The 19,527-nt window shown below is 34.1% G+C and overlaps 1 protein-coding gene across 10 annotated transcripts in view; it reads right to left on the bottom strand.

Moving 5' to 3' along the window:
* The window catches only part of MIA2 (MIA SH3 domain ER export factor 2), a 113,872-nt gene that overhangs the window by 36,266 nt on the left and 58,079 nt on the right, over positions 1-19,527 (bottom strand). For 9 of the 10 annotated variants that reach the window (XM_007178319.2, XM_007178320.2, XM_007178321.2 and 6 more), the window contains 8 exons: positions 15,407-15,529; positions 13,499-13,619; positions 12,252-12,298; positions 11,309-11,399; positions 8,568-8,706; positions 4,263-4,364; positions 3,242-3,302; positions 2,306-2,341 (listed from right to left, as the gene is read on the bottom strand). In XM_007178319.2, the coding sequence (XP_007178381.2) occupies positions 2,306-2,341; positions 3,242-3,302; positions 4,263-4,364; positions 8,568-8,706; positions 11,309-11,399; positions 12,252-12,298; positions 13,499-13,619; positions 15,407-15,529 (720 nt within the window). The remainder of the gene's footprint in view (positions 1-2,305; positions 2,342-3,241; positions 3,303-4,262; positions 4,365-8,567; positions 8,707-11,308; positions 11,400-12,251; positions 12,299-13,498; positions 13,620-15,406; positions 15,530-19,527) is intronic. The other variant, XM_057543481.1, reaches the window with a different exon arrangement.

Raw genomic sequence — 19,527 nt, 5'->3', positions numbered from 1 at the left:
ATAATTATATAATCAATTTTGTACTAACAAAAAAGAATACTACACCATAACAGTTTTAGTTAACAAAATACCAATTCATTTAACTTTTAATAATGCAGAACTAAAATCATTTCTAAATGTTGTCTATAGTGTAACATATTTACTATTAAGCATATGGCACCAAAAAAATGCATAGTTAAGTCAAAAGTAATTTCTACTCTGATTATAGTATCGTATATATTAAAGATATACCTACAACAGAGAAATATAAAAATAAACTGATGGCAATGATTCATACTTGAAAAGTTTATACCCAAAGGTTAGCAAAAACCGTAATTACAGTGAATAACTGCACTGTATTCCAAAACATTCATATTCAGATATTAAATATTTACAATATGCAAAGAAGATTCTATTAGGAACAGGTGTTATGGAAAACGAAACAGTCCCTATAAGTTTAAATCTGTGGTAAGGACAAATATAAATGACCATAGTACCTGCCACGGGACACAGAAAAGCAAAGTACTATGACAGTTTAAAGGAAGAAAAGATTAAATCTAACAGGATGGAGCAAAGAAATGCTCAATAGAGAAAGTAACATCTGAAATTATGAATTATTTATAACAGTAAAATAGTGGAAACACACTAAAAGTTTATAAAATGGGAAAGGTTTATATAAATTATAAAACATTCATAAAAAATATCTATGATACATTAAGAAAGCAGGTTATAAAACGTTAATATATGATTTTGTTTTTTTAAACATATATATGTGCTTTATGTCTAAATGTATCAAGAAAATTATGGAATAAATTAAAGTAATACTGCTGATTACTTCTTTGTACTTTTCTACATGGTATGAACTTTTGTTCAATAAGTATATATTATTTTTATAAAATCTGAAAAATATCTTTTCAATTTGAGACATAAAGGGCATATTTTCTGCATGTTTTAATTTAAAGTCAATGTCATTATTTACTAAACAAGAGATTCAATGTATTGAAAAGAAAAAGTACAAGACTTATGAATCTGAAAGGTCAATGTTTCAATTTCCAATCTTCCCTCTCTAATCATGTGACCTTGGGCTGTTTCCTCACCAGTAAGACCTGAATAATAATACCTATTTTACAGAGTTACAGTGTGGACTGAATGAGTAATATATGTAACATGCCTTTAAGTGCAGTGCCTAGAACATAAGAGATATTAATAAACATCAGTTCTTCTCCATCTTTAAAAAATAATTTGCATCTGAGTATTTAGAAAGTGGTGAGGAATGGTGAAGAAGACTAAATTCATTTCCAAGCCCAGCTTATTAATTCAAAAACAAATCTTCACTTGACCACTCAATACAGAAGCATACAAAAATCTCAAAATTGGGAAGGACGTTGACATTCAACACATATAATCTCTCACTCTAAACTGAAATCTCCATTCCAAGAAACACCCATGCCTAAAAAAAAAAAATACCTTCCAAGCTTCAGTATAACAACAGTGATAATTTAACAGTTAATATCTACTGAGTGCTTACTATATGTCAGGTACCTGGCTAACAGAATTATCTCATTTAACCATCACAATAACTCTATGAAATAGGTACTAACGATATCTCTGTCTTTAGGTAAGGAAACTGGTGGTAGGTGATAGAGTCAGAATATCAACCAAGACAGGTTGACTCCAGACCCCATATTCACCCACTGTGCAAACTGCTTCCCCCTGAAGACTGCAAGGGACAAGTCTTCCAAAGGCCAGCTATTAACAATAGTTCTTCATTTTAGAGGGATCATCCTGATCATTAGTCAAAATCTACATGCTTATCACTTCCTCATACAGTTCCTCCCGAGCACTGACATGTCATTTCTCATGATGGTTTTTTTCTTAATGTGTAACAAGTAATTCAACAATGAGAATCAGATACCTGAATTGTATAACTTTTAGAATTAGGAGGGGCTCTAGATTATTACTTAGTACAGTCCCATTGTTTTACAGATGAGTAAACAGGCCCAGAGAATTTTAAGTAATTAGTTGACAATACAGCGCCTGAAACAAGTCCATGAACACTACCTCACCTCCCCCAAAGAGTATAAGCTCCTTGCAAAGAAGCAATGTGCTGAAAGCAGAGAAGGAAAGGTCAGATTTTGTGAATAACTTTATCATAACAAAGTATGTTCATAAGGAACACAATTTCACTACTGGTGAAATTAAAAGAAACTGATTTCTTTAAACACCACCTTTTTTCTCAGTTTTAAAAGTGTACTTCTTACACTGCTCATTTAAATTAGGAAAAAGAACAATTTGATGAAAAAGCCTAAGAAAATTTAATACTTACCCAATTATCATGTGCTTTTTTCTCATGAGAAATAATCTGAAAAAGAAAGTCATTAAAATAGTACTGATAACCATTTTTTTCAGTAAAAAACATTCACACCTACCACTATGATTTAGTACGCAACTCATAAACTCAAAAATAACTCAAGCATCTCTAAAAAGTCAGCAAGTAACATTTTAAAGCAAATTTTCATATACATATGATCTACTCTATTATACTTTTAAACAAAAACTGAATGTAAAGCCAACTAAAATTTTTGTCTAGTAACATTTCTATTTTACACAATTATCAATTACAATAGGAGGTGCCAATAAAGAGACAACTAGCTAGACTAAATATAAGCCCCCAATGCTGATATATGTTTATTTATTTATGCAATCCAAATTCCCAAATCAGCAGCAGTTCACATGGCAACTTTAAACAATATCTCTTGTTTCAGAATCTCTGCCTCCCTAGAAATGTTCCACAGCCATGTGCAAAAGCTCAAGAGAGTAACTATACTCCTGCATCAAAACAGATACCAATTCAGGGCTTCCCTGGTGGCGCAGTGGTTGAGAATCTGCCTGCCAATGCAGGGGACACGGGTTCGAGCCCTGGTCTGGGGAGATCCCACATGCCACGGAGCAACTGGGCCCGTGAGCCACAATTACTGAGCCTGCGCGTCTGGAGCCTGTGCTCCGCAACAAGAGAGGCCACGATGGTGAGAGGCCCGCGCACTGCGATGAAGAGTGGTCCCCACTTGCCACAACTAGAGAAAGCCCTCACACAGAAACGAAGACCCAATACAGTCATAAATAAATAAATAAATAAATAAATAAATAAATGAACGTGAATTTCTAAAAAAAAAAAAAAGATACCAATTCAAACAAATCACAACTGTTTTAAGTCACACACACACACACACACACACACACACACACACACACACGCACATACCTGTCCTTGATAAGAATGAATGGTTCTCTCCAATTCTTCTTCTAGATCTTTGGCTCGCTTTCTATAAAGAACAAATAACCATTCTACTATTAACATATACTAAGAAATGATAGAACACACTATCCCTACTGAAAATATTAATTAAAACACCTAGAATGCTTTGTTTCATGTAACTCTAGAACTCCACATGTTAATCATCTTTACGAGGTTCTAAAGTATATTTTTTCCTGATATAATTTCAATATTAATTAAGCTTTAGGAGTACTACTACTTGGGTTTACCTAAATCAAGATCATGAAAAGATTTAGATGGTATACTGGCTCATTTTTATTTTTAAGAAGCATAGTATTGGGAGATTTATTCAGACTTCATGTAACCTTAATAGAACTCTAGGAAATTAATGATCTGTAAGAAATAAATTGTTATTTATTACCTTTATAAGACTAAAAAGACAATTCCTTCTTTTGGATAAAATTCAAGCTTACTCTTCCCAATGTAAAATGAAGTATCACAACTATTTGGAATACTGCTGAATCTTGCCACTTATTTTCTCTGGGTTTTTATTATATTATTTTAACCTTAGCTCAGTGAGGATTGAGCTAAGGTAAAAATTAGACTTATGGTCTTATAAACACTTCTTCATAACTTTAATTAAGGCTTACTCTCCTTCTGGTGGCATATTTCTCAAATTGATTAACATTATATACATTCTTCCCCATGTGAACCAAAGAGGAAAGACCTTAAAATTAATCACATTCATAAAGTTCTTAACATTAACATAAAATAGGATCGCTCATATTCAAATCCAACTAATGTGAGAGATTTAAAATCGCACACACTGAAAGAAAAACTTTTCCTTTTTATATTTTCTGTATAATCGCATAATAGCAAGACATCTAACTGAAAACTAATGAAACAAAAATATGTGGGGTTTTTTTTGGTTGCTTTATTATTTTTTCTGGTATTGGGCTTTTGGATACCCTTCCCACCTCAAAAGAAAGGGGTAAAATATATTCAATACCTATAGGTCTCCAGCTCTTCAGCTGCATGGCTGATCTTTTCATCTGCTTTGGAAAGTTTCTCCTCTTTCTCTAACCGGTAGTTTTCCTCTGCTGTTAACTTCCTTAAAACAAAAAGTGTTTTATTTCTTTTACTATGTCATAAAATAATCAATAATCAATTACTGCTTCCCATAAAGCAATCTGCAAATACCAGTAAAAACATCACATGCAAGAAAAAAAAAAATGTACCTGAGTGTGGAATTTAATATTATAAACTCAAATTGTAAAGCACCTTGTCTAACACAGTACTAGTAATATAGAAGTTTCAAGAGTTTTCCATAAGAATTTATCACAGAAATAAGATTATCAAAGGTAAATATTAATAAAAAATATTATGACTCTATATTAGTTACCAAGCTTTCTAGTATAAAGAAGTATTACATTTATTAGACAAGAAGTCACCAACTAATGAACTATGTTTCGATAATTTTTAAATTGGTTGTTAGTTGTTAAAATAGTTACAGGGTTTCCAGGCCAGGACACAACGCACATGCGCACACACACACACACACAAATGAACCCAAAGTAAATAAAATTTAATAATAGTAGTCCAACTTACTACTTCTACTTAACAATAATAGCTAATTTAATGTGCCCTTGAGTATGTGCCAGAAATTCTTCTTTCACCTCTCTATATATTATTTAATTATCACAATAGCTCTACAAGAAGGGTACTGTTTACAAAAAGAAAAATGAAGCCCAGAGAAACTAAATAACTAGACCAAGGCATACAGTTAGCAGTTAGTGACTCCATTATACTACATTACCCATGTTGTTTCACACGGTATCATTAATAACGCTGGTCCCTCAAGATATACTTGTTGAAGGCCACAGGAAAACACATTTGGAGTCCTACCTGTGGATGCCTCACCTTTTTCATGAGCTTTGGGGAAGAACATGACAAACCACTGAAGAAATTCTACATGTCAACAATAAGTGTTTTATATTCCACACACTACATTACCTATTGCTTAGGAAGCACTCCCCAAGTCCATCGTTTCACAGGTGTTATAAGAAAATAAAAGTCATCTCCTTAGGAAAAGCATGAAAGTGTAGTGGGCTTGGAGGTGGAAGAGAGGTGTGTTCTTACTGTATAGACTGCATGATTAAAAATGGCCAGAAATTCTTTGACACCCCTCCAGTTGAGAGGTAAAGTCTATGAACCCTCCTCTTGAATTTGGGTGGGCTCATTAACGATGGAAATTGAGAACTGAAAACATTTCCAACTAATGAATGAAATCGCAATGTGAACAACACACATACAGCTAGGATTTCTGCTCAGCTTCCCATTCTTGCTTTGAGTATCTACAGAGAACACTTTTCTTTGAAAGTTTAAACATTACTCAATAAATTTTTATAATCAAACATATATTTTTTTGCTCAAAAGATACACCCAAAAGTATTCCTTTCACCTCAAATAGTCCCTAACTGTTATGTCCAAAGTTTACTCACAGTATCTTTCATCCTAACCTAAAAAGAAGGACTCATTCCTAGGTTTACTGACAGAAAGCATGAGGCTACCCTCATGGTAGCTCTTCCATTTAGTCAAGTGTATGTCTCTTTTATGCCTGGAGCACTCCCAAGTGGCCCAGAAGTCCATGATGAATAGAAAGGTTTTAAATTCTGAATTAAATCCAAAGCATGATTGAAGTACACAGCTTGGTAGTCAAAGAGCCTAACAAATCACCTAGCATCCTGATGTCAGTGAAGTTTTAATATTCTCTACCAGTTTCCGAACACATACAATAGAATCTCATTATTCCCGCTAGTTACGGTCTACAAAGTCACCACAAATCCTAAATTAGCAAATACTGCTCCTAGGGGAAATACAGGGGTAGATTCCTATGAGCTCTGATCACAGCATTTTTATCATTAATACATAACCCTGTTGTATGTGTTTCTGGTTAAAGACACCTTATTTAATATATATTGCTTATTCATAACAAGGAACTCCTGGCCCACAGCATTATAACTCATGCCTGAACAAAGCTTATCTGCACATGTATTTTCTCTAGAAGGCGCACCGCTGCCTTCCTGCACTTAGCAACGCTAGATAGCACTTCAGTACTACACTTGGGGGCCATTTTAAACAGCTAAATCACCAAAAGAAAAAAAAAAAAAATTAAGATGTGGCCCTAAATAAAGAACACTTGTTTACAGAATGAGAGCTGAAACAAGAAGGCAGAGTTCTTGTTCGACCTCAACTGGGAACATGCACACTGGGCAATTCAAATTTTCTGCCATTCTGTGCAAGTCTGCAAATGACCACTAAAGCTTTGCAAGTATTGATTTTTTTTTAAAGATTTTTTTATATACATTTATTTATTTTTGGCTGTGCTGGGTCTTCATTGCTGCGCGTGGGTTTTCTCTAGTTGCGGTGAGCGGGGGCTACTCTTTTGCTGCGGTGCGCAGGCTTCTCATTGCGGTGGCTTCTCCTGTTGCAGAGCATGGGTTCTAGGCGCGCAGGCTTCACTAGTTGCAGCACATGGGCTCAGCAGTTGTGGCTCGCGGGCTCTAGAGTGCAGGCTCAGTAGTTGTGACGCACGGGCATAGTTGCTCTGTGGCATATGGGATCTTCCCGGCCCAGGCCTCAAACCTGTGTCCCCTGCACTGGCAGGAGGATTCTTAACCACTGTGCCACCAGGGAAGTCCCACAAATATTGATTTTGGGTTACAAATAAATTTTCACAAGTAGGTGAATTTACAAATACAGAATCTACGAACAATGAGGATCAACTGTAAAAACTTCCATTAAGTTATAAAGAGGCTTGAAAGTCTGTTACATTTTATTTCCTTTAATGACAAAAAAAACATGTGATATAGTGTTATTTGGAAATCTGGTGTCTCCAGATATTTTATTTCCTTTAATGATGAAAATCATGTGATATAGTGGTATTTGAAAATCTGGTGTCTCCAGATAGGTATCTCAAGGGTCTTCTGTGCATCTATGCATTCAAGCATCAGCATACACACACATACACACACACACACAATCTTTCACTACAATATATAAAAGCACTAAACATATTTATTCATATATTCAACAAATACTTATTGAATAACTACCATGTGCATAGTTTCAGGCACTGGGAATACAGAAGAGAAGAGAATGAAGTAATTATCTCATGGAGTTTACATTTAATGTGGGGAAGATTTAAAAAAGAAAAAAAATAATCAATCATCAGAGGACAATGAAGAAAAATAAAGCAAGATACAAGATAAGGGGATAGGAAGAGGCAGGTATTATTTTAGTTACAGTAGCCAGGGAAAGATTCTTTGAGGTAACATTTGAACCTAGACTCAAATGAAATGAAGGATTGAACCTTGCACAGGGGAATAACCACTCCAGGTAGAAGGAACAAGTGCAAAAGGCCCTGAGCTACAGATGTGCTTGGCATGCTAAAGATCATCAAAAAGGCCAGCATGGCTGGAAGATAGTGAGGGAAAAAGAAAATGAATAAGCTAAAATTAAAGAGGTAGCCACAGGCCAGATCTTAGAGGGTCTTGGAGGCCATGATAAAAGCTGTGGATTAAATTCTGAGTGTGATGTGCAGGCACTTGGAATTTCCAAGCAAGAGAGTGACAATACCCATAATTTATGTTTTAGAGGGCTATGCTACTGAAAACACATGCAGGAAGTTAAGAGTGGAAAGATGCAGACCACTCATAAGGCTACTGCAATAAACCAGGTACTAACAGATGATGGCTGGGATCAGAATAGTAGTGTGGGAGGTGGTGGAAAGTGGTCAGATTCAAGACATAGGAAAGCTGACAGAATCTGACAATTGATTGAGTGAAAGAGAGAAGGCAAGGATGGCTTAAGCAGCTGCCCTGAACAATTCAGCAAATGACATTGCTTTTTACTGAGACAAGGAACACTTGGGCTGCAGCAATTTACACAGGGGAGAGGAATCAGCTTTATATATATCCGAGATGGAATTAATGGATAGTTCAATTAGTAAGATGTCCACCCAGATTCCCAGACCTAGCTTGCAATATTGGTAAGTTTAATTAGCAATAATTTGCTGACTATTTATTAGAAGTTAAAGAGGATTTTGTGAAGCAGCCTGGAAAGTCTACTATCATTTATATTTTCTTCCTTGAAGAAAAATGTGTCAAAATCAAATAACTTTCTTAAAAATAAATTGATGAAAGCAACCCAGTCATAAATTAAGAACTGTGAATAATCACATAAGCTGCATATGCAACATTTTTAAGCTACTTTACTTCCCACTCAGTGGAGTTACCAACATAATTTTTATTACCTGTGAAGTGTCATTTCATTTTCTTGATACAGTTCAGTGATTACTTTAAGTTTCTGCTGAAGTTTTTGAGTGTCACTTTCAAACTGTGTATTTTCTGACTGTAAAGATGCTTGTTCAGTCTGGAGATTTTTAATACACTCTACAGAAAAAGTTTTTAAATCACAATTAAAGGAGCAAATATTCTGAGTTGCACAGTAACATTTCATAAAAATAAAAATTACCAAAAGTAATTAATAAACTAAATTCTTTGCAACAGAAAATCTATAAGGTATTTTGTTCACCTAAATACCTTTTAACATTTTAAAGAGCTATATAAATTATTATAAATTTTTTAATTATTTAAAGATTTCCTTTAAAAAAAATTTCCTGAAACCTTCAATATTCTAATTCTAGCATCTAATTTTCAGTCTAGGAGACAAAAGCCACTAAAATTCTCAAAGTTTTGGTGATGAGGGTTTTGAAGGCAAATATTTTAGTTCAATATTTTCCATGAAACTACTTCCACATGATGAATAATGCATGTTTTTTATCTAGTAAAAACTTTATCCATTAATACTTAACTTCAACCCAGCCTCTTTTTAAGCCAAAGTTTTGATATGTGTTATAAATCAAGCCAGAAATTTGGATCTTCTGATAACAAATGCTCCAAAGTCTTGCTAGCTTAAACCATATCAAGACTGGAAAGAAAAATACCAACTTTAACTTTGTTTCAACCTAAAAGAATTATCTATGGAACTAAAATTAACAATTCTAATTAATTATGAGTATTTTATAATTAGTGCAACCACTGTTTTTAAAACCTTATTGCTCTTCCAACATAATGTAATTCATCTCCTCTAAGACTGAGGTGATATCTCCCCAAAAATGTGTATGAATCACCACTATACCATATATCTTAAAACAAGGCAAAACACTCTGACTAAAGAGGTCAGTTTCAAAATCATACTAACAAGCATTAAAATTTTATTAATTACATGTAATAGTATATAATTATTCTAAAACATCTATTAATTAAAGGTACACACCAAAATGTTAGTTTAAGTAAATACCTTAACATTAATGATTAAATGTGCAGGAAATTGTCCACATCTGTCTTTCCACAGAAATTTTTAAATCTATATCAGTTAAAAAGTCTGTTGACCTACGCTTTAAGCCACTGCCACTGTTAAGTCTTAACAATTCTTAACAAGTCATTGTTAAGTCATTTAACTGACATTAATGTTGGATATTATCTCTATTAAAATTGGATCATCCCTATTTTTTTAAAAAAAAATTAAACCAACAGTTAAATCTTCATTATATTTTTGTACTTCTACCTTAACTATTTTGTTTCGAATCCTCTGCATCTTAAAAGAGGACTGTAAATGATTACCCAAAAAGGCAAGATGAGAGGAGAAACAGTTTAGAAGAGAACTTTCCTGTTATGAATAGAAGATCAATTATAGAGATTTATCTTTCATGACCCATTAAAAAAAAGAAAGATTTGGAAGAAGCATACAAAGTCTCCAAATACTACTTTTAGAAAATAATAATTTGCCAAGGAATTTTATTAAGTGATGGGGTAACTGGTGAGCAAATTCCTTGCTATTCTAGCACTTACTACAGTTCCTCACTGAGAGCCTGTTAATGTACTAAAATATGGCTTCCTTGAAAGCAGGCTCCATATCTTTTCCTCCTGTAAATCTCCCATGGCTTTTAGCACTATGCTTTACATAGAGCAAAACTTTAGTTTTAAGTTAATATTAATGTTTTTCAAAATCCAAAAATAATCCAACTACCAGTATCGTGTGAATAGGGCAATGATCATTTTTTAAATAATCTGTATCTCTGGTGGTTCAACCTTTTCAAAAAGTGTCTTATTATAAATACAGTTCACTTATTTTAGAAATTTTTGAAAATACAGATAAGTACAAAGAAAACAGAAATCTGTCCCATATTCAAAGAGAATCATGGTTGACATTTGAGGATGTCCTTCCATTATTTTTTTATGCTAACAGTTACGGTGAATTTTTTTTTTTTTTTTTTACAAAATGGAATGTTACTTATATCAACTTTAAAAAATTTCAAACATAACTAACTGCATTTGCTTACTTTAGGAAAAAAACACTATCAGCAAAATAAATTAAAGTCTTTTCAATAAAAAACTTCAGTTCTACAGGTCTAACATCATTCCTGTATGTGCTAATATAGTATGCATGTACATTAAAGGAAAAAACTACTCTGTAAAAAGATCTGTAAAATACAGTAGTACCACTACTAAAAATCAATTTTGCAGTTAACAAAGATTTTTTTTAACATCTTTATTGGAGTATAATTGCTTTACAATGTTGTTAGTTTCTGCCGTATAACAAAGTGAATCAGCTATACGTACACATATATCACCACACCCCCTCCCTCTTGCATCTCCCTCCCACCTTCCCTATTCCACCCCTCTATTAACATTTTTAATTTGCTACTTTTTAACAACTAAAACCATACCACACATATGACACTGAAATTCAAAGGTAAGGACAGTTTTACATGTTTTTTTAAATAATGCCATTAATTTTATATAAATATGGAGAAAATGATATGGCTTTACCAACAATAAAACCTCATGACTAACTTTTCACAGATAACCGACAAAAGTAAAAGTAAAAAAAAAATCAAATTGTATCTCCCCATAATTGATTCAATTAATGTACCATGCTCTATAAGATATATTTATTTAGAAAAACTTTATAAGTATGTAGATTACCTACCTGTAAGCTCTTCTTTTGTTTTATCAACTTCCGATAATTGAGTGTAAATTTGGTTTCTTTCTCCTTCTAGGGTTTTTAAAGAAGCTCTTAACTTCAAAGAATGGGAGAAGGAGAAGGAAGAAAAGCAACATTAATCAATTATATGAAAAAACCAAAAAAATTTCAATACACCATCCCAATCCCTTGAAGCTCTTTTACACTCTGATGAAATTATTGCCTAGACTACACAAACCAACAATGTAGCTTCCATCCTGGAAAGTTAGCAAAGTCATCAATAGTTGTAAATCCCCAAACAGGAACAGAGAAGATCAGTGACAGATGCTTGAATAGTGGCTATTTGCTTTCAGCATGTAAGATTTTTTTTTCGTTTTTTGTCTTTTTGGGGTTTTTTTTCCCCCTGCAGTGGAAGCTTTGGCGTCTTAATGACTGGACCGCCAGGGAAGTCCCAGCACATAAGTTTTGATTAAAGCAACCTTCAAACTACATTACCAAGACTTCACATAGATCAATAAAGATCAGGATACCACTACTAGGATGAAAAAGGTTAGGAATAAACCATAAGAAAATGAATCTAATACCTACTTCTCAAAATAAGATATTAGGCAATAGGGGATCAGAAAATACTGAGACCAGAGGATGAAGAATGCACAAAGAGGGAAGTATGGGAGAATATATAGTAAACATTCTTAATATATTCCTTATCCAAAGAAATGAGTGTACACCTTGAAAAATTTTATGATAAATTCTAAAAATTAACAATATTAATTTTATAATAACAACAGTTACTATAAAAAAGAAAAAAGCAATTGAAGAAAATTCTGATCACTTCTAAAAATTCTATCACTTCATGGTAACTATAAAATGGACTTTTAAAACAGTTACTAGGACATATGGATGTTTATTTCTTTCTCTATATTCTTTACATTTTTGTAGTAATGCAAACCTTAGCAGCATGAATCAGTTTCTTCAAAGCTCCTTTTGGTTGATTATCTATAGTGAAAAACAAAAACATAATAATAAATTGAGAAAACAGTGCAATGCCACAAGACATTCAAATGATTTTATTAGTTCACTCAACTAGAGCCTTATAATCCCTCTTCTTGCTACAATAAAGAATTTAATATACGGCAAAACAGCCTCGAACCTGCTCCCAGGAAGCTAAACTAAAAAAGCACTGGAAGTACCATAGTATCATCTAACAAGGTTCTTCACCACTAACTCCAAGAACAGAGTTATAACAGGGATTTGGTATTCACCTAAATCCAGCCCACAGTCTCAATTATTCTTAGAATCCTTCAGCATACAAAATATGAGTGGAATTATACTCCAAATTAAAATAACATTAAAAAAGCATGAGTTTTCTCATTAGAAAAAGAATTATTTCTTACAAGGTAAAGCAGAAGTGAAAAAGTATAAACAGAACTATACGTATTTGCTTTGAAATGTACTTTTCTTCCAACACATTAATGCTATCATCAAAGAAAATCTTTTAAAAAAATCACACCTTCTCCTTAATATTCGTTAATTATACGGGGGATGGAGGGAGAGAAAAGAGAAAGGGCACAAAGGTCAGAAGAACTATCATTGGGGGAAACTGGATGAAGATACATGAGACTTCTCTGTACTGCTTTTACAACTTTCTGTGAGTCTATAATTATGTCAAAACAAAATGTTCTTTTTTTAAGTCAAAGGAATTGGTTTGGAAATACACTAAGTGGCTATAGTGAACCTAACTTTTGCTGAGTTTCCAGACTGCAACCAGCAATGGCAATAAGAATTTGGGATGGCCAAGATTCAAGTACTGTAAACATCTGAACCATCTAAAAAAAAGGTATCCTGAGGCATTCATTTATATAACACTCATTTTTCAAACTACTCACCCATCCATTTGATCAGCTTACAGTACAGGGAAAAACAGGCGTGGAAATGATTATGATGCAATGTGAAAAGTGCTGTAATGTACAACACATAAAAAGAACAGAGAGGAAGAAGACTGAAGGTCTGTCTGAGGGGTTGAAAAAAGATTTGCTGAAAAGGTGCTATCCCAGCCAAAACAACCATAAGGAACAGTGAGAGAGAGACAGAATATTACACAAGTATATAAAGAACATGGTGCACATGGGGAACTAAGAGGAAATACAAGAGCCAGTCATCGTTTTCGGTAAAAGAGGGTAAGTCATAACTTAATACCTAAGTGCGCACCATTCCCTGAATCACTCTTCATTTCCAATTCCAAGTTATCATCATCTGTTATGTCTTCTCCAAGCACAGCAGCCCAGTCTTTCATCTTTTGTAAGCGCTCAGTCAGAGACTTGACATTTAGCAAAGGGGGAAAAAAAGAGAGAGGGTAATACCTTATGCTAACAGCTTTACAACTTCTGAATGCATAGTTGTAGTCTAAAAATCAATCCACATAGATGACGGTACAGGAGCTCTTATTCTCCACCTGGCATAAAATATGTAAACACTCTCAAAAACTAACATTTATTTACTATTAAACTCTGCAAGTTAAAAATCAAAACTGGTTATTCCTAAATCAAATACAATACTTGATAATGGCCCATTTTTGCTAAAAGTATCACATGACTATAAAGTAACAAAACATCTCTTACGTGATGTTTCTCACTTGCCATAGTAAGAGTGGTCATTAATATGAGAGTCAATTTTGTGTGAAGTCAAACAAATCCTCAAGTGAGGTGCATGATATATGAAAAAAAATCACAGATTTCACAGATTCAATTTATTCAAGTAAACAACTAGCTGAGGAGCTCAACTGACATAATGAAAAGGAAATTATAAAAGAGAATCTGAATTGGAACATTAGAGGTTTTCCAACAGTACTTTTTTGAATTTTCTTAAATAAAGGAAGATTTTCTTACACCATAGAGAATAAAATAGACTGTCCCATGTATTTCTGTGGAAGGACCCACCTAAAAAAACCCATCCTGCTCTACAATTTCCACCCTTCGATCTCCTCCCTCTTGAGTTCCAGGCACAAATATCATGGCCTACAACTTTGAGTAGAGCTTGAGATTAGCATCTCATTCTTGTTCTGTTAGGAAGAGTCCCAAGTTCTTTAGCAGAGTAAGTTTAGGGGAAAAAAAATAAAACAATATGCCAAATTATGAATACAAATCCTAAAGATGGAATATTAAAAACATCCTTAGTAGCAACGTAAATAGCATAAATGTATAGCTTTCAAGATGAAAACATCCACTTCACTGGGCAGATTACAGAATGTTAATTATACAGCTTATTACTTAGTATTTACACTTGAGTATCTGTTTGCAGCTTGAAAGTATAAGATTAAAAGGGTAGGCACAGGGTGATCAGCTTGGTGCTTTGTGACCACCTAGAGGGGTGGGATAGGGAGGATGGGAGGGAGATGCAAGAGGAAGGAGATATGGGGATATATGTATATGTATAGCTGATTCACTTATAAAGCAGAAACTAACACACCATTGTAAAGCAACTGTACTCCAATAAAGATGTTAATAAATAAATAAATAAATAAAATAAAAGGGTAGGCAGGAAAAAGTGGTAGGAGGGAGAGACGGGGCGTAGGAAAAAAAAATCAACAAATCCGAATAGTAATATCAACTATTTTATTCCTATTGGAGTCAAATTTCAATTAGATTTACTTAAAGTATTCCTCTCTGTAAAAGTACATATATCTGTTATTCTAGTATTAAAGACATTCAGCCAATACACATAACTTCATTTGTCCAGTTTATAAAATTCTTTCCAACCTCTTCTTATCAACAAAAAAAGATGGCAATCTTAAGATAAAAGGTAAAATCCAATATCCTTTTTCTTTCTTCATTAAATACCTAAGCTAAAATACAGAGGAGAGAAGAAAAAAGGACACAGGGAATACAGATGTATATATACTACAAATCTACAAGTCTTCAAGGAACATTAGGCAGCAAGGATAACAACCCCGGTACAAATTGGAATGTATGCCCAAAAGTACACTTCCTCAAATTTGGCCAAATAAATTATCAAAATAAAAGCTGCTAAAAACAAAAATTTTCTAATTTCAGAAATTAGTATAAAATTCTAGCTTAACTCAGTCACTAAACCAGCAGGGTCATTTACCTTAATCTGATTTTCTTTATCACATAGAACTTGTTCCACATGTACTTTGGAGTCTTCGAATGTTACTTTCTGTTTATTAAGTTCATTCACTTGTTCTCTCCATTCTTCAGCTTCTTGTAAAAGCTATAATTCAAACCCCAAATAAAAAGAAAAGCAACTCATATTATCTCATCATACTTATGTGTAGGTACACTTATTTATATATCTAAGGTGTATCATTAATAGAACCTCACAAAAAGGAAAAGTACCTCATATTATCTTATCATACGTAGGTGTAGATGCACTTATTTATATACCTAGGTGTACCACTGATAAACATACAACACAATGTGTTACTGAGAAGGGAGAGAGAAAGGGATGGAGGAAGGAGAGAGGAAGGAAAGGAGGAATGGAATGAGGAAAGAAGGGAAGGAAGGAAGGGCTCCTGTTTTCAAAGAACTTTCAAAACAGGGGTAAAGCAAAATAACAGACACTTAAACATTCTTCAACTGATTTACATAATAAACTTATATCAAATAAAAAGCTTTCTGAGACAAACATATTTGTTAGATTTGGCCATTCCTTACCATTCCTTATATCCCATATAACATGCCATACCTTACTTGTATTAAAATTTATTTTTTTTAATCATGTGCCATTCTGTGGTTAACTAATCTTCAGAAATACCATTAATCTAGAACAGATCAAATTCTGCACAAATAATCTTTTACTGTATATACTTTTACAGGAAAGACTTTCTCAACATGAATAAAAGATAAAGATTGTTATAAAAGATAAACTTAACTACCTAGTGCTTAAAAGCTTTGCAAATCAAAAAATAACAAAAATAAAATTTAAAAACAAGCAAGTAACAAGAACGAAATTCTTATATATACCAAAGGGTTAATAACCTTAACATGCAAAGAGCTCTTAGAAGTCATTAAGAAAAATAGGCGCCCCCCCCAAAAAAATATAATCAGCAAGCAATTTACAAAAGAATCGCCCCATATATATATATATATATATATATATATATGAAAAAAAAAGGCCAATTTTATTTAGTCTTTAAAACTCTATTCTGGGGCTTCCCTGGTGGTGCAGTGGTTGAGAATCTGCCTGCCAATGCAGGGGACACGGCTTCGAGCCCAGGTCTGGGAAGATCCCACATGCCGCAGAGCAACTGGGCCAGTAAGCCACAATTACTGAGCCTGCGCGTCTGGAGCCTGTGCTCCGCAACACTAGAGGCCGCGATAGGGAGAGGTCCGCGCAGCGCGATGAAGAGTGGCCCCCGCTTGCCACAACTAGAGAAAGCCCTCGCACAGAAACGAAGACCCAACAGAGCCAAAAATAAATAAATAAATAAATAAATAAAATAAAATATGTATGTTATCTCTAAAAAAATAAATAAATAAATAAATAAATGGATAGCAACATTAAAATGTTAAAAAAAAAAACAACTCTATTCTATCAAATAGTAATTACTGGGTTTCTCTGAAAAACTAAGGCTTCATCAGCATATTCCCTAGCACAAGAAAAACCAATCCTTCTCCATGCATGTATAATAGAATAAGACAACACTGACAGATTAAAAATAACTAAGAATTGAAGAATGAAACTTGGATTTGGTGATTGGTTGGTCTCTAGTGATTTACTAAAGAGACTGCATACACAGCATGCAGTCTTATAAGGTTAAAGAAGGAATGTGTTAGAACATGGAATCAGTGAATACAGAATAGTTTATTTCAAGAACTCTGGTGATTACAAAGGAATAGATGAAAGCAGCTATAAAGAGTAAGACAATCTAGGTGAAATTTTTTTTTCAAGGTACAAAAGGTCACTTTTGATTATATTGATAACATAGCAAAATTAACACAGGGTGTACCACCACTTTCTCCTGAAATCTCCTAAGATGACAGTAAAGAGGTTTAAGGGAAAAAAGCATAAACCCACAAGGAAAAAGAGAAAACGTGATGAGGAAAAAGATAATTCTAGAAGTGGAAAGTGGAAAGAGATGGAAGCACAGTAAAAGACCAGACAGAATTGAAATCTAAGGCAGAAGATGGGAGACCCTAAAAGCAGGTTGACTTGATACAACCCAGAATGGCTTGTGATTTGGAGGCACAAGTACTACGGTACATGTGGAATGAAAAGAGGAGGACTGCCCAAAAGTCTGTATGAAAAGCAGTTAGAAAATCCCCTATGTTCTCCCCGCACACATATACACACACTCTAATTCTCAATCCATCCCTCTCTCCCCCACACACCACTGTCTTTCACATGCATGCACACATGCACGTGCACAGGCACACTCACACTCATACACACACATCTGGCAAGAACCTGGAAGGTTATTCTCTGGAGAGCTAGAATCTGAAACTCTGGGACACCTGACCCAGGTAAAGGTGTGAGTAACAAGCTGAAAACATAAAAGCATTAAGCGAAAGCTGACTTACTGAAATGAATAGTGAGATACCAGCCCTCCTTACCTCACTAAGCTGCTTACCTCACTGTTGGCAAACAGGCTTATACCTCCCAAATGGGAACTATGGAGGAGTCATCCCTGTGGAAAATGGTCTTTGAATACCAACAATCGGGGATCCTCCAATGAAATACCCTAGCCAGATTACCCTATGGAGGGGTCCATGAAAAACACACAGGGCTTCCAATTAGATTTGGAGAGCTTCACTATTAAATGAGCAGACACCCAAGAACCATCAAATACCTGAAAAAAGAAACTCTTAGATAAAAGACATAGACTAAAACAGAAAATAAAGGAGCTCAAAGGAAACAAGGCAACTCAGGGAAAAACATGTCAAAAAAGAGAAAAAAACCAAGTAATATCCTCAGCAAAGTAAGACACTGCATCCATGAAACCAGAAAAAGGCATAAGCAAAACAAAGAACTCTTACAAGTGAAAAATATCAGAGAATAAGTGAATGAAAGTTCCACAGACACAAAGAAACCAAAAAAGACATTTTCAATAATTTCATATATCATACAAAATACACCCTAAAAAGTATGAAATAATTTAAGTAAATTTCCCAGAACTGAATCAAGAGCAAGTTTCCAGACTGAGAGTATCCAACAAATGTATAGAAAAAGACCCACACTAAGGCACAGCATCATGAAATTTTGGAGAACTGGAAACAATGAAAGATATTAAAATTTTCCACCAGGGAAAAGAGTAGGTCACAAAAAAGGTTCAGTAATCCAAATAGCATTTGACTTCTCAAAAGTAATACTGGAAAATGAAGACAACAGAGCAATTATGTCAAAATATCAAGAAAAAAAATTTCAACCCAGAAGATACCCAACCAAAATGTTAACAGTATGAAAGAAGAAGACATTCTAAGTCATGAAAGTTTTTTAAAAGTTACCTCCTATACCTTTTCTCAGGAAGCTAATCAAGGGAATTTACCACATAAAAGCACAGGTAGGACACAGGAAATAAAAGATCCAACACAGAAGAAAGACAAGGGAAAGGATGGGGGTGAAGTGAAATCTCAGAACAGCAGAAGTATAACAGACCTAGAGAACAAGTTCCTACTGGACCAGGAGGATGGAAGACCCCAGGAAGGACTGCTTCAAGGAAAAAATGAAATTAAGAGATTAACCAAAGCATTTGAACACATAAATATTTACATAATCTCTAAAAGAGATATATATGATTGAACTACAGATGAATTACAGATAGGTATAAAAGAAACAAGACAATTATTAACTCTAGGGCAAATAAAATGTTGAGCGAAACAGAATATGTAATCAGAACACACCATGTGTCTCAGCTGTAATATTTAGAAAATCATAAATAATGTAATCATTAAAAATTTTCCCACTGAAAAATTATAACTGTATCAGGAGAACAGTTGGAGAGGAAATATATTTGGGTATGTGGCAGTGTCTACATATGTGCGGAGAAAGAAGGTAAAAGTTAAATCCTCATTAGATCTGCCACAACAACTGCTTCTGTCTTCAGGGCCCAGACACACAGTTGCAATAACTCTCATGGTATTCTCTGCCCTCCTTCAGTCTGGCTTTGAATATTTGTGCTAAATGCTATTTGTTATTATTATTATTAAAATGCTGAGTGCCCGGGCTTACTTTCACTCCTGGGGGAAGAGGGTTCCAGGAATACAGACCTC

This window comes from Balaenoptera acutorostrata, chromosome 3, assembly GCF_949987535.1.
Source record: "Balaenoptera acutorostrata chromosome 3, mBalAcu1.1, whole genome shotgun sequence".
In the NCBI taxonomy this organism is placed as follows: domain Eukaryota; kingdom Metazoa; phylum Chordata; class Mammalia; order Artiodactyla; family Balaenopteridae; genus Balaenoptera; species Balaenoptera acutorostrata.
This window is presented reverse-complemented; position numbering and strand designations above follow the sequence as displayed.